The 13,028-nt window shown below is 41.7% G+C and overlaps 1 protein-coding gene across 1 annotated transcript in view; it reads right to left on the bottom strand.

Moving 5' to 3' along the window:
* Positions 1–5,468: 5,468 nt before the first annotated feature.
* Positions 5,469–13,028, bottom strand: part of LOC307035279 (sodium/potassium-transporting ATPase subunit beta-3-like) — a 31,118-nt gene continuing 23,558 nt past the window's right edge. Inside the window, exons 2-7 of the mRNA XM_079674396.1 lie at positions 11,000–11,128; positions 10,770–10,868; positions 10,225–10,412; positions 9,941–9,991; positions 8,451–8,537; positions 5,469–6,826 (exon numbers count right to left, since the gene is read on the bottom strand). Coding sequence (XP_079530522.1) covers positions 6,659–6,826; positions 8,451–8,537; positions 9,941–9,991; positions 10,225–10,412; positions 10,770–10,868; positions 11,000–11,128 — 722 coding nt within the window. The 3' untranslated portion in view covers positions 5,469–6,658. The remainder of the gene's footprint in view (positions 6,827–8,450; positions 8,538–9,940; positions 9,992–10,224; positions 10,413–10,769; positions 10,869–10,999; positions 11,129–13,028) is intronic.

Raw genomic sequence — 13,028 nt, 5'->3', positions numbered from 1 at the left:
GCTGTGCTTTTTTGTCCTTTTTGAGAAGTATGAACCTTTATTTTCGCATTAGAAGATTTATTTTTCTTATATTTTGTCTGGAACTTTACCGTGCCCTGCCATTGTTTTGAGTATGTAATTACCGCCCCCTGGTGGTGGCACTAGGGAGCTGTAGTAGGTCAGTTTCTGGGTGAGAGACTGACACCACCTCTATCCCCAATGTCTCATTATTGCTGTAATGGTGTTCTAAAAGCAAAAATAAGAAACCATTTGTTGGCTTTGGGCCTACTTTCTCAAGGCTGTAATCTCAGAGGTAATAACCTAGATATTTGAAAGATTGTCATTCCTTTGCACATTCTAATCAGTAAATGCAATTATGAAATAGTTTTGGCAAACGTTAGCCTAACTTGGTCAAGAGCTTACGGCTTAAGGACAGTCTAATTGTCTTATGTCTAATGTCTGATAATGATTTACGTACTCCAGCTGGTATAACAATAACAAAAAAATATATGATTTCATAATTTCATCTCCCTATTTGTATGAACTTGTGAATGATAATCGTTTTTACAGCGATATGATTGGAACAGTAGCTACTGTGGAAGCAAATAAGTGCCAGAATGTTTTGAATTTTAAAAGGCATTGAACACGTTATATGGTAATTTAAACAATACCAAATTCTTTGCATTGTAATATTTTCTTTCGAAAACCATGCATCTGAATTCATTGGTTGTGAAATGACCACTTTGAAATTACAAAATGTTTTTTTTCAATGTAAGTAAAATGTGAATCCAAAAATTCAAGCTTTATAAATTAAAAAAAGCTATATTTAGGTTGCTCAAATTCGATCACTGACATTCGGATCCAAAATATTCGGTATAAAAAAATTTGAACAGTGAAATTCAGATCCAAAGATTCAAGTAAAAAACATTCAGATAACAATATCTGGGATACCGAGGATAGGATAAGCAATCGAGGAGGAATGCAATTGAACCAACTGTCCAACTGCAGACAAAAACATGGTGGCAACCCGGGCATACCGGTTGGTAGAAATACTAAGTGCTATTGTTATATGATATATAGCCTACACTGTTCACAGTTTCCATCATGGCACAGGTACAAGTAACAACAATGTTTTATATTATAGCCGTTGGCCTAAGCTATCACCCAGAGCAGGTCCCGTACAGTTGCCCACCTCGTAGCCCCAGATATGCACATTGTAAACGACACGAGTGGTGGTAAATAGTCCCTTAACCTAGTGCATATACAAAATTAAAATGCACCCTGGGGGGGGGTGGGGGCAACGCGCACACCAAGTGTGTGTGTGTGTGTGTGTGTGGCCGCTGCTACAATATTTAGGGATTTTCTGTGTTAGAGTTTTACTACCTATAGGGTGTACTTCGAGGGTTTTTGACTCTGCAGACCGTTTACAGGCATAAAAAACTTCATAACACACAAGGGGACGTGTAATAACCGGAAAAGCATGACATGGGTACTTTAAAATGATTAGGTGTCTCATAAATACTGTCCCAAACTCTTTACCCCAAGGTCTTACTCCAACCATAACCCCAGAGACGACATATTAATCTCCCGGCGCATAAGAAGGTCCGAGGTCTTTGAGCATGGTCTCGTTTGAATCAGCTCAGAGTGTACATGTGGTTTGATCCCTCTGTTTTACCTGATGTCAAAGGTCATGGCTTAAATCAGTACAAAACATTCCGTTAAGGTTTTTATCTCAACACGCCCATTTCCCCGCATGCTAGTTAGTCGAGACTATGCTTGTTAGCTTCGGCTCGATTTGTAGATATGATTCGGTATGTCGTATGTCCCCGAAAGCCACTCCAAAGTGGATATATTTGTGATGCTGCATCCCTGTAAACATATTCACGTGTGTGTGTGTGTGTGTGTGTGTGTGTGTGTGTGTGTGTGTGTGTGTGTGTGTGTGTGTGTGTGTGTGTGTGTGTGTGTGTGTGGCGGCAGCAATACTCTGACACACATATAAGTCCTGCATTTAAAATGATGAAGTCTCTCATAAGCATTGCCCCTAAGCCATCACCCAAACCACCAACCTTAAACTAGGGGTTGTTCAGAATGTGCTATTGTACGCAACCATAGCGGAATCTGAACGACGCCGGACATCTAAGTCAAAGAATATTCATGTAAAATCAAGTATACCATAGACGTATTTGATATACATGTAAACTTATATAAAGTTATTTGGTTGAGCCAAGTAACCAATACTGATACAAGCAAATAGCACTGCTGCACATTAACATGGCTGCCGACCTCTGACCTCCTCGGTTAACTCTTCATTGTTTTGAAAATAGTTTCATTAGTATCACTATTATCAGGGGATATAGGAGTGATGTCATAGGCGGCTCGTGAGGCTCAGGTTTGGGAAGGCTAAATCACTTTTTGTACCTGACGCTGCCCGCCTCCGGCGTCTTTAGATGAGAGATGAACCCAGTGAAAGCACCGCCTGCTGACCAATCAGAACTCAGTGTGCAGAGTTTAAATCTATCAAGTCATATTACAGGATGAAGGAAATACAGAACAACTGCCGTATGCAGGGAAGACGCCGACGTGTCGCACTTATCATTCATATCACATCATCAATAGCATCATCGATCATACAATATCATAACATTTCATATATTTCCTTATCTGAGTCAGCTTCTCAAGCCGCATCTGGCCGTGCAACACTTACAGTGTCACATGGCCTGCTGTATGCAGAAGTATTATTTTAAGCAACACATTAAGTTGACCAAACACTCAACTCAAATGCAATTGTTTAATGATGAAGTCAGATCACTCGTGTCTTAGATGAGGCAGTGATGCCATAAACCTGTTAATGTAGGCCTACGCATTCAAAACACTGTAGTTTATTTATTTTCTAACCGGCTGTTCTTTGGGGGAAAGATTTGGCGCCCTCTTGTGGGAAACAGAGAGTATTTATTCCACGTGTGCAAACAATTAAAGATCCATTTAACTGAAAAATGAAAGATTCACCAATTTGCCTCAAACTCGGTGGGCACCTGCAGGGGGGCGGGTGCAACGCACACACAAAGTGGGCTACGGATGCCCACCCGCTGGAACGACTTATGGCTGTTTGAAGTTTTAAAACTCCAATTAAAGGAACGAGGAAGATCGCCGCCGGGATCAAATGTCACACACATTATAGCCGTGGGCCTAAGCTATCACCCAGAGTAGGTCCCGTACAGATGCCCACCTCGTAGCCCCAGATATGCACATTGTAAACGACACAAATGGTGGTAAATAGCCCCTTAACCCTAACCCTAACCCGTTAACGTTTGACTCACAAAATGAACAGACTTCCCAGACACACACATGCAGAGATCCAGGGTGATGCACATGGCTTTTATACCCAGCAATAAGTCTCTGATAGGCGGGGGAAAGTGCTGTGAACAGAGGCAGAGCGCCGCTGCAGCACCCTGGAGAGAAGCAGGCTGTGTGTGTGGGACCCCACAGAGCGGACACCCAGAGGACAGGCTGCTGCTGCTGCTGCTGCTGCTTCACCTCATCACTTTATAACCCAGGAAAGGAGATGGAATCCTGGGTACATGAGTGTTAAAAGTGCATTAAATTGTTTTAAACCATTTGAAATGACTCCGAGACATTACCTGGAAATATTCCTGCATTTGGACGTTACAATGACATTGAGAGGAACTTGTGACATTTGCTGGAAGAACGCATGTAGCAGTTGTACAGAAGGTGGAACAGTTGATAGTTTAATGTATTGAAGGCAAAGCTATTTAACACATAGTGAGAACTGCTTTAAAATAAAAGTTTGACTTTTTTTTTAAATTATTATTTTTTTGAACATTTTTCTTCACTCACACATCTGCGAACTACTTGAAACGGGTCCGCGACTGTTAAATGTATTCGTTGTTCTCGCGTCTCAGGAGCGAAGCTTAAAATAAAGAAACTAATGGAGTGTCTCAAAAGGTTCAAATGGGTACTTTAATTAAGTAGCGCGGTAATTAAACACACAGAAGGTGGTGGAGAGAGCAGCTGCAGCTCCTGTCTCGCAGTGGTTCCGGTGGCAAGAGAGCTGGACATGTTGGTTCTTCCCGCTTGCATCTCCCCTTCGCTCCTCCTCTCTGGGGGCTGTGACGTGTGGTTCAGCCATCCTTTCTCCAATGTCCGATGTCGCGCATAACAGAGGATTTAGACGTTGTGCATTCATTGCATAACTCCGCCTATCGCCTCTTCTCCTCACAGACTCATTTGTGACTTTTTATTTAATGCATTTTAACGGCTGTAATCGTTGCTAACATAAAACCGGAAGTTAAACTCACTGTTGATATTCCGGAGACTTCTTCGGGTAAAGCTTTTCAAAACAAACTTTAGCAACAACGTTAGCCACAGACGAATGCTAACCGGAAATGTTTTCAGAATAAAACAGTTTTAAGCTTACTGTATGTTTAAACTAAATTACGTCATTAAACATTGATTTTAATTTCTTACATGACCCACTTTTGGGTCGCGACCTACCAGTTGAGAACCACTGCATTAGAGAGACAAGATGAGATCATTTCAGTGTTTTTCCTGTGTATAGAGATGACCGCATCATTGGCATACATTTGCACATTCAACTCAGGACACACATTAGGCAAGTCATTTATGTACAGGGAAAAAAAATAACGGTCCAAGAATGGAACCTTGTGGAACCCTAACAGGGTTGACAAGGTAGGGCGATGTTGCACTGTTGACCAGAACACACTGTTTTTTGTTCGATAAGTAGGACTTTAGCCAATGTATAGAAACTGCAGAAAAATGTCCGAAACACTCAATGATCCTGAGGTCCACTACTGATGATGTGTCGAATACAATTATTTTTAACAAATGTAAACGTTACAAATAAAATTTAAATAAAAAAAATCAAAATAATAAAATGGACAAAAAGAGATAGCATTTTCTTTTTTAAAGTACCTTATACATATTTTTCAACTTCTTACCTCTGCTTTCTACCCTAAACCCCTTATCCCTTGGCCCCAACCCCCCGTTCCCCACTCCTGGGCTATGGCCTCGTAGAGGGTAACGGGGTACAGAGAAGCCTAGACCGGCAGGGGAGTGCACTGATGTAGACAAGCCATGCCTCTTCACATCTGTTCCTTACCTCTTACCCTTTTCCCTCACCCTACCCTAGGGGAGTGCATTGACGTAGACACACCGTGCCTCTTCACCTCTGTCACCTACCTCTATCTCTTAGGGTCAAAGTTCATATGGCTAGGGATTACTTCGACTGAGATGCGCCGGCCCGTGCCTTGCCTTGGACTTCTGTATAACTGCTCGAGTCTTGATGGACTGACTGAGGAAGCCCATGACATATTTGATAAACCTAACCCCCAAGATATATACACCTGGCAATTACGAATGTTCAATTTTGCATACATTTCCACATTTCCACATGACAATGAAGGATCAAAAGATGTGGCTTTTGATCTTAAATTAATGAAAAATGAAGCTGATTTAATGAAGACTCATTTTGTTTAATAATCATACAACAGTAGTCATTTGGATCACACTTAAATTCACATTTCAAAAACTGTACAACAGTGGGTTGGACATATCGGTAGAACTCATGTGTAATAAAGTATGTTTACAAACACAGGTGGGGGTCCCAGCAGGTAGAACACCAGCAACATTTTCCCTCACAGTGTAGTGATAAACCTCCTGAGGGCGCACTTTCAGTTACATCTGGTTAACACCCGTATTAAGCACCCTCTCAAATACCTGATTTGATTATCTTCATAATTAATCTCTATTCTACAGTCAGTGTTATACTGGGACACGTTGAAACAGGAAACTACAATAAGCATTCAGATGAAACATTAAACATTTATAATTTTCTACATCTCTAACCCATCTATGAAAAGTTTGTGCTTAAACACTAAAATCTTTTTCGGTAGTGGTTTGCATAAACTGGAATATTCTGTTCAATGCTGATGTGCAATGTGAACACACAGACAATCAGTAATGTGATAACTGTTAAAACACCCTACTGCTACAGTGAACTGCTCTCTGTAATGTGTTTCATAAAAACTGCTGTAAACGGCTGTAAACGCGCTCAGTCATCCAGCTGCTGCTCCTCCTCCCTGAGCCTGATGTTCAGATAACATCTGGAAACTGAGTAATCACATTTACAGTTTCTTAATATTGTAAAGGCAGTTCATGTGCTTCCATGTGTGGAAAACAGTAATCCTATTACTGAGCAGCTGCATGTTTTACAAAGTTTAGAAATAGTTATTTTCCTGTCTTCAATAATACGGTTGGTTAGTTTGTGCTGGGCTCATTCTATTTATTACATCACTTTAGAAATACATTTAAAAAACAACACATCAATGTGCAGCTGGTTCACATGCTTCAACAGACCTGATCTGCTCCAACAACTGAAAACCTTCAAAAACAGGACTGAACCAGGATCAGGTCTTAACCTGAACCAGGATCAGGTCTTAGCCTGAACTAGGATCAGGCCTGAACCAGATTTAGTACCATGATCAAACATGAAACACGGTCAGGATCAGGTGTCAGTGGTTCAGGTGACCTCATACAGGTTAAAGCAGATTCAAATGTCCAGGATTGGATCAGGTCTGGATTACAGAGTGATTCATTCACAGTTTAAATTAGTTTGTGGATCCAGGATAACAGGCTGGTTCGGTTACTCGGACACCAAGACCCGGAAAATGACCCGACCTAGAGCCTTGTCCCGCTCATCATTGTTACGCAGGTTTGAACCCTCCACTCTACACTCCACCGTCTGCTCCACATTCAGGTCTTCTTTCGATAGCAACAGCTGCACTGCGACCAGAGGCTGCACGTAGTCCGCCTGAGGGAGACAGGATATAAATAAATATTCAAAGATATTCTGTGTAATGAAGTATACTCTAGTCTAAACAAAGATGAAGTCACATGATGGATCCTGGGCGCATCACAACAGTCTTAGAACCCAATGAATGCAGTTCAGTTCAGGGACCGCAGAGAAGTATTCCAAATATTTCACAAGAGGCCAAAGTCATGAATGTGGTTCTGTCATTCAGGTATCAGGAGGTGAACAATCGTTACACTAATCATCCAGCACTGCATTATGACCTGACTTCCTGAGAGTGTTTGGTGTATTCCTGTATTCATCGAGAGATAAACCAAAGATCCGTGTTCACAACAAGTTAAAGCAAACACTGAAGTTATCCTAAAATACCTTCCTGTCACGATCCTGCTGTTTGATGTTGGAATGAATTCTGTCTTTGTGTCTTGTCTAGTATTACTTCCTGTCTTCTTGTTTCACCGCCTGTCTGATTGTGTTCAGCTGCTGCCCTCTGTCAAGCATCTGACATTAGCCATGTTTGTATATACCTGCTGCCCTCTATCAAGCATCTGACATTAGCCCTGTTTGTATATATACCTGCTGCCCTCTGTCTTGTATCTGACATTAGCCCTGTTTGTATATATACCTGCTGCCCTCTGTCTTGTATCTGACATTAGCCCTGTTTGTATATATACCTGCTGCCCTCTGTCAAGCATCTGACATTAGCCCTGTTTGTATATATACCTGCTGCCCTCTGTCAAGCATCTGACATTAGCCCTGTTTGTATATATACCTGCTGCCCTCTGTCAAGCATCTGACATTAGCCCTGTTTGTATATATGCCTGCTGCCCTCTGTCAAGCATCTGACATTAACCCTGTTTGTATACCTGCTGCCCTCTGTCAAGCATCTGAAATTAGCCCTGTTTGTATATATACCAGCTGCCCTCTGTCAAGCATCTGACATTAACCCTGTTTGTATACCTGCTGCCCTCTATCAAGCATCTGAAATTAGCCCTGTTTGTATATATACCAGCTGCCCTCTGTCAAGCATCTGACATTAACCCTGTTTGTATACCTGCTGCCCTCTGTCAAGCATCTGAAATTAGCCCTGTTTGTATATATACCAGCTGCCCTCTGTCAAGCATCTGACATTAACCCTGTATATATACCAGCTGCCCTCTGTCAAGCATCTGACATTAACCCTGTTTGTATACCTGCTGCCCTATTTATTCTCTGTCAGTTCCTCATCTTTTTCCCTGTTCTGATGTGTTCTGTATTTTATTATATTTCTGGTTCAGTTTCTCGATGTTGTTGTATTTCCTGGTTTCTCAGATTTTTCTTCATTAAAAGCATGATTTTGTTTTCCTCCCTCTCTGACTGTCATTGGTTCTTTCCTCCTGCCCAAATCCTGACAGTTTTCCAGTAAGGATGATTTAACAAAACAATGGACCTAATATTAATAATAATGATAATATTAAATACACAAATAATGAAATGAGATAGTACTAATTATAAATATAAATACAATTATAATATTAAAATAAAAATTATGAAAATATGAATGATAAAAATTATGATAATGATAATATTTATAATATAAACAATGATGAATAATAATAAAAGCTATAAACAGACACTGTTTACTTACGTGAGTGTTCTTGCCATAGTAGGGGAAGAACATCTTGTCCAGGCGTCCTTCAGATGGGAAATACCTCATCTTTAGCAGACTATTTCTCTGCGGACAGAGAGGGATATCCATTTATTTTAAAATGAAAAGAGGACAGGCTGTGGATGAATTACACATCAAACTATTTCTACCTGCTGTGAAGCACCCAGTAAACTGTACAAATATAAACACTCACTTATAATGACTTATCGCTGGTTTACACAATTAAAGGTTCAACACTGGAGAGCATCTTCTATAATGTTGTGTCTATTGTAGGGGTGTAACGGTATACGCACCCGTACCGAAATTATTTGGTACGGGCCCTTCGGTTCGGTACACGTGTGTACCGAAGTGTACCGAACAAATATAACGTTAAATGTAAAACATTGAGAGCGCAAAAAACTTATTGGAAGTAATCTCAGGTGCTGCGTCGCAGCATTCAGAGTAATTTCCTCACATTGGGTTCAACGCGTCATAGAGCGAGCAAGTCATTTCATTGGACGAGAGGCATACTATGAGAGCTGGTCACAGGGATGCGTTCAAATGTAGTCAGTAATTTGAGGAACTGTCGAAATGGCGAACGCAGATAAAGTTGAGCTCGAAAATCCTCCAGCATCATTGAAGTCTCCGGTTTGGGAACATTTTGGTTTCACAGTTAAGTACAAGGATGACGGACAAAGACAGGTGGACCGAACCAAAGCTGTTTGTCGGCATTGTTCAACTAACATTGGTTACGAGGCTGGCAATACATCAAACTTGAACACTCATTTGAAAAGGCATCACCCGAACGTGAATATCACCGGTACCAAAAGAAAAAAGACTGAAGTGCAAACCCAACTCCCGCTAGCATTTAAGCCTCCACCACTCGCAAGAAGTTCAGACCGAGCCAAAGCTATTACAAACGCCAAATCTCCTTATGTTGCCATGTTAGCAAAGCGCTACCTGGCTGTATCTGCTACCTCTGTCCCTAGAGAGGGTGTTCTCCACAGCAGGAGACATTGTTAGTGCCAGCAGATCTGCCCTTTCAGCAAGCAATGTGGACAAGTTCATCTTTCTTTAAACAAACATGAAAATACAATGACAAGCAAGTCCTAATGTCAGACTGGCTGCTTAAGTACGAGTACAGTTCAAATACAGATTATTTCAGTTCATCAAAATGCTGCACCTTAATGTTTATTTTATCATATTTTGTATTTATTTGATTGAATACATTATTCACAGTTTAATAATAATAATTTAAAAAAAAATATATATATATATGTTATGTTCTGTGATAATTTTTTCTGCTGTACCGAAAACGTACCGAACCCAACCGTGACCTAAAAACCGAGGTACGTACCGAACCGAAATGTTTGTGAACTGTTACACCCCTAGTATATTGTGTTTTTCTGTTTCAGGAAACTTGACTGTTTCTCATTCACTGATTGGCTAATGACATCACAGGTGCATTATGGGATAGCTGTTTGAGTTACCTTGGCGGTACAGTTGATGAGAGGTTCTCCTTGGGGTTTCAGTCCGATGACCTGCAGAAATTCATTTTTACATACTCTCATTATTTACTTATTATTTATCATTTCTTACAATGACATTCAATAAAATGAAAATCTGTCAGGACTCCTGAGTCGTGATTAAATTCCTCTGATGTGAAAATAGAGACACTGAAGATGCTCTGTAATGTCTTCATTGTATTTTAATAAATGATCACTGTAATAAGGCCTTCCTGTTGTAGAGGAATGGGGGGACGGGTGGTACTGACCCGGTTCATCTTGATGATGATGCAGGGTTTCCCTTCGGCGTATCCAAAGCTGCTGTCCGACAGACCTGAGCACTGGCGTAACAGACTGCGTTTGAACTGGCAAACCTTTTTCACCGGCTCGGCATCCTGATCCGTGTATTCGCCCACCAGACACAGGTCGTTACGCTCCTGAACACTGTCGTTATAATCTGAAAAACAAGAACATCAACCAGACTTTTATTGTGATGGTCCTAATGTTCATCTACTGGATTTCCTGTTCTGAAGTCAGGGAGGAAACCAATCAGTGGCCCCGCCTCCTGCTCGGTGTCATCACCGCTTATGTTACGATTGCTGTTTACACCAAAAAGCTGATGGATGGTTCTGTTATAAACTCAGTAATCTCAGACAGGAAACATCAGCAGCTGGTTGTTGTTTACATCTGTGTGAACCTCTAGAGAATTATGATTATCTCAGAAAGGAAACATATCAAGCCCATGCAGTTATTGGGCTTAGTGTAACATGGTGTCCTGCTGAGATGTTCCTTTAGGGTGTCGGTTTGTGCTTACTCTGCAGGAAGTTGTGCAGGTGTTGGGTGTACTGGTTGTAGTTTGTAGGGTCACTGCGGTTGAAGGAGATTTCAGCGGCATGAGGACGAATCACCAAACCTGCATTCAACAAAATAGATCTGAGATCAATGGTAATTCAGAACCTAGAAATTATTTCATGGCACATGATCATTATTCACACATAACAGTAAACAGGAAGTCAACTGGAGAATCTGTCAGAGTGAATTCACCTGGACTGGGCACTCGGTCCTGATAGGTCGGGATGTTTTCATCCAGAGTTTGTAACATCACCCACATGGTAAGACAAAACATCCCCGCCAGAAACGCATAGAAGACGAAGTAGAAGAGAAGGATGAGACCTGAGGGAGCCATTCAGAGAGCAGTTTCATTGAAACAGAAGAGGAAACAAACCATCAAACACAAAAAACAAACAAACACTCACACACACAGACAAAACAAGGCCCTGCTCGATCAACTGATTCAAGCTGCAACCCTCAATCAATATGCGTAACTGCACTATCAATATAACCACATCAAATACGTGAGCACAGCGTATATAACTATCTCTAATTCTTATATTGATGTTTGTTCAGAGTGTGTCTTCAGAGTGCTTAGAGTGTTTCTTCAGATTAATGTACTGAATGTTTGGAAATCAGATACAGAGACACGATCCGGAGAGACAATTTCATCATAACAGAATCCCTCAGGTCTTTCCAGGTGTTTCTAGGTGGTTTGACATCATAGGACTGAGTCCAGCTCCATTACCGGAGCCGTGAGCAACCTTCAACCTCGGGCCAGAGCGAGCTGCTTGGAGTATTTGATTAAACCATGTCCTGGCTGTAGGTAGGGCCTGCTTTAGTCCCAGCAATGTAGGCCAGTACCAGGGTCTGAAAGCCTCTCTGCAGACACTGGCAGTCAGTGAAGGGAGTGGAGGAGAGGTGAAGGGTGAGAGGAACAGTCAAGCTGCTGCGTTCTGCATGAGCTGGATGACCAGAGCCTGGACCAGAACCTGCATCACCTTCTGGATCAGTAGGTATCCTCCTGATCAGGGGTATAGTGCTATTTCCATAAGTGCCGGAGCGCACCTATGACTCGCGCATGAATGTTGTGGCACGACCACAAAAAGAGAAGCATATGGACATAGCTACGATATAAAAACTGTGCAAAGGTATTTAGTATCTTATCCATTGGAACATGTTTAAGTGGGGGGTGGACCTAACATCCTTTAGGTGTTTTTTAACATTTTGAAGTTAAATGCATCAATCTGGTGTACTTTGAAGGCAAAGTTAAGGACTAGAACTCTCGTTACTGATCTATGGATACATCTCTCAACAACACCCATGTGAAACAGAACTGAAAACAGATTTACTTTTTCTTTATGCATATTTTACTAATCAATCCTCTTTTAAACGGTATTCTTGTTTTACTGTCATATAGTATGAAATGGATTTATATTTTATTTAACCTGTTTTTCTTTATTCAGCTTAAAACAGGAGAAACAGACAGGAGACAGCTCTCTTCCGCCTTGGTCTAGAAACAGCTTCTTATATCCGTTATTCAGCTCATGCTAACAACAACAATCCCCGTTAACGGTGGGCTCTCGTTCGCTCGCTCGCTCACACAAAATACCCTACAAAATACACGGCATGTGTACGGCTCCTTAAGGTACTGCACTTTGTGAAGTGCCGGAGCGGCGTTCAGCACTACACCCCTGCTCCTGATGGTGTTCTGGGTCAGTACGTATCTTCCTGATGGTGTTCTGGTATCCTCCTGATGGTGTTCTGGTATCCTCCTGATGGTGTAATGGTATCCTCCTGATGGTGTAATGGTATCCTCCTGATGGTGTAATGGTATCCTCCTGGTGGTGTTCTGGTATCCTCCTGATGGTGTTCTGGTATCCTCCTGATGGTGTTCTGGTATCCTCCTGATGGTGTTCTGGTATCCTCCTGATGGTGTTCTGGTATCCTCCTGATGGTGTAATGGTATCCTCCTGATGGTGTAATGGTATCCTCCTGATGGTGTTCTGGTATCCTCCTGATGGTGTAATGGTATCCTCCTGATGGTGTTCTGGTATCCTCCTGATGGTGTTCTGGTATCCTCCTGATGGTGTTCTGGGTCAGTACGTATCCTCCTGATGGTGTTCTGGTATCCTCCTGATGGTGTTCTGGTATCCTCCTGATGGTGTTCTGGTATCCTCCTGATGGTGTAATGGTATCCTCCTGGTGGTGTAATGGTATCCTCCTGATGGTGTAATGGTAT

Source organism: Notothenia rossii (genome assembly GCF_949606895.1).
Source record: "Notothenia rossii genome assembly, chromosome: 4".
Taxonomy (NCBI): Eukaryota; Metazoa; Chordata; class Actinopteri; order Perciformes; family Nototheniidae; genus Notothenia; species Notothenia rossii.
The sequence above is the reverse complement of the archived record's forward strand: the minus strand, read 5'-3'. Positions and strand labels throughout refer to the sequence as shown.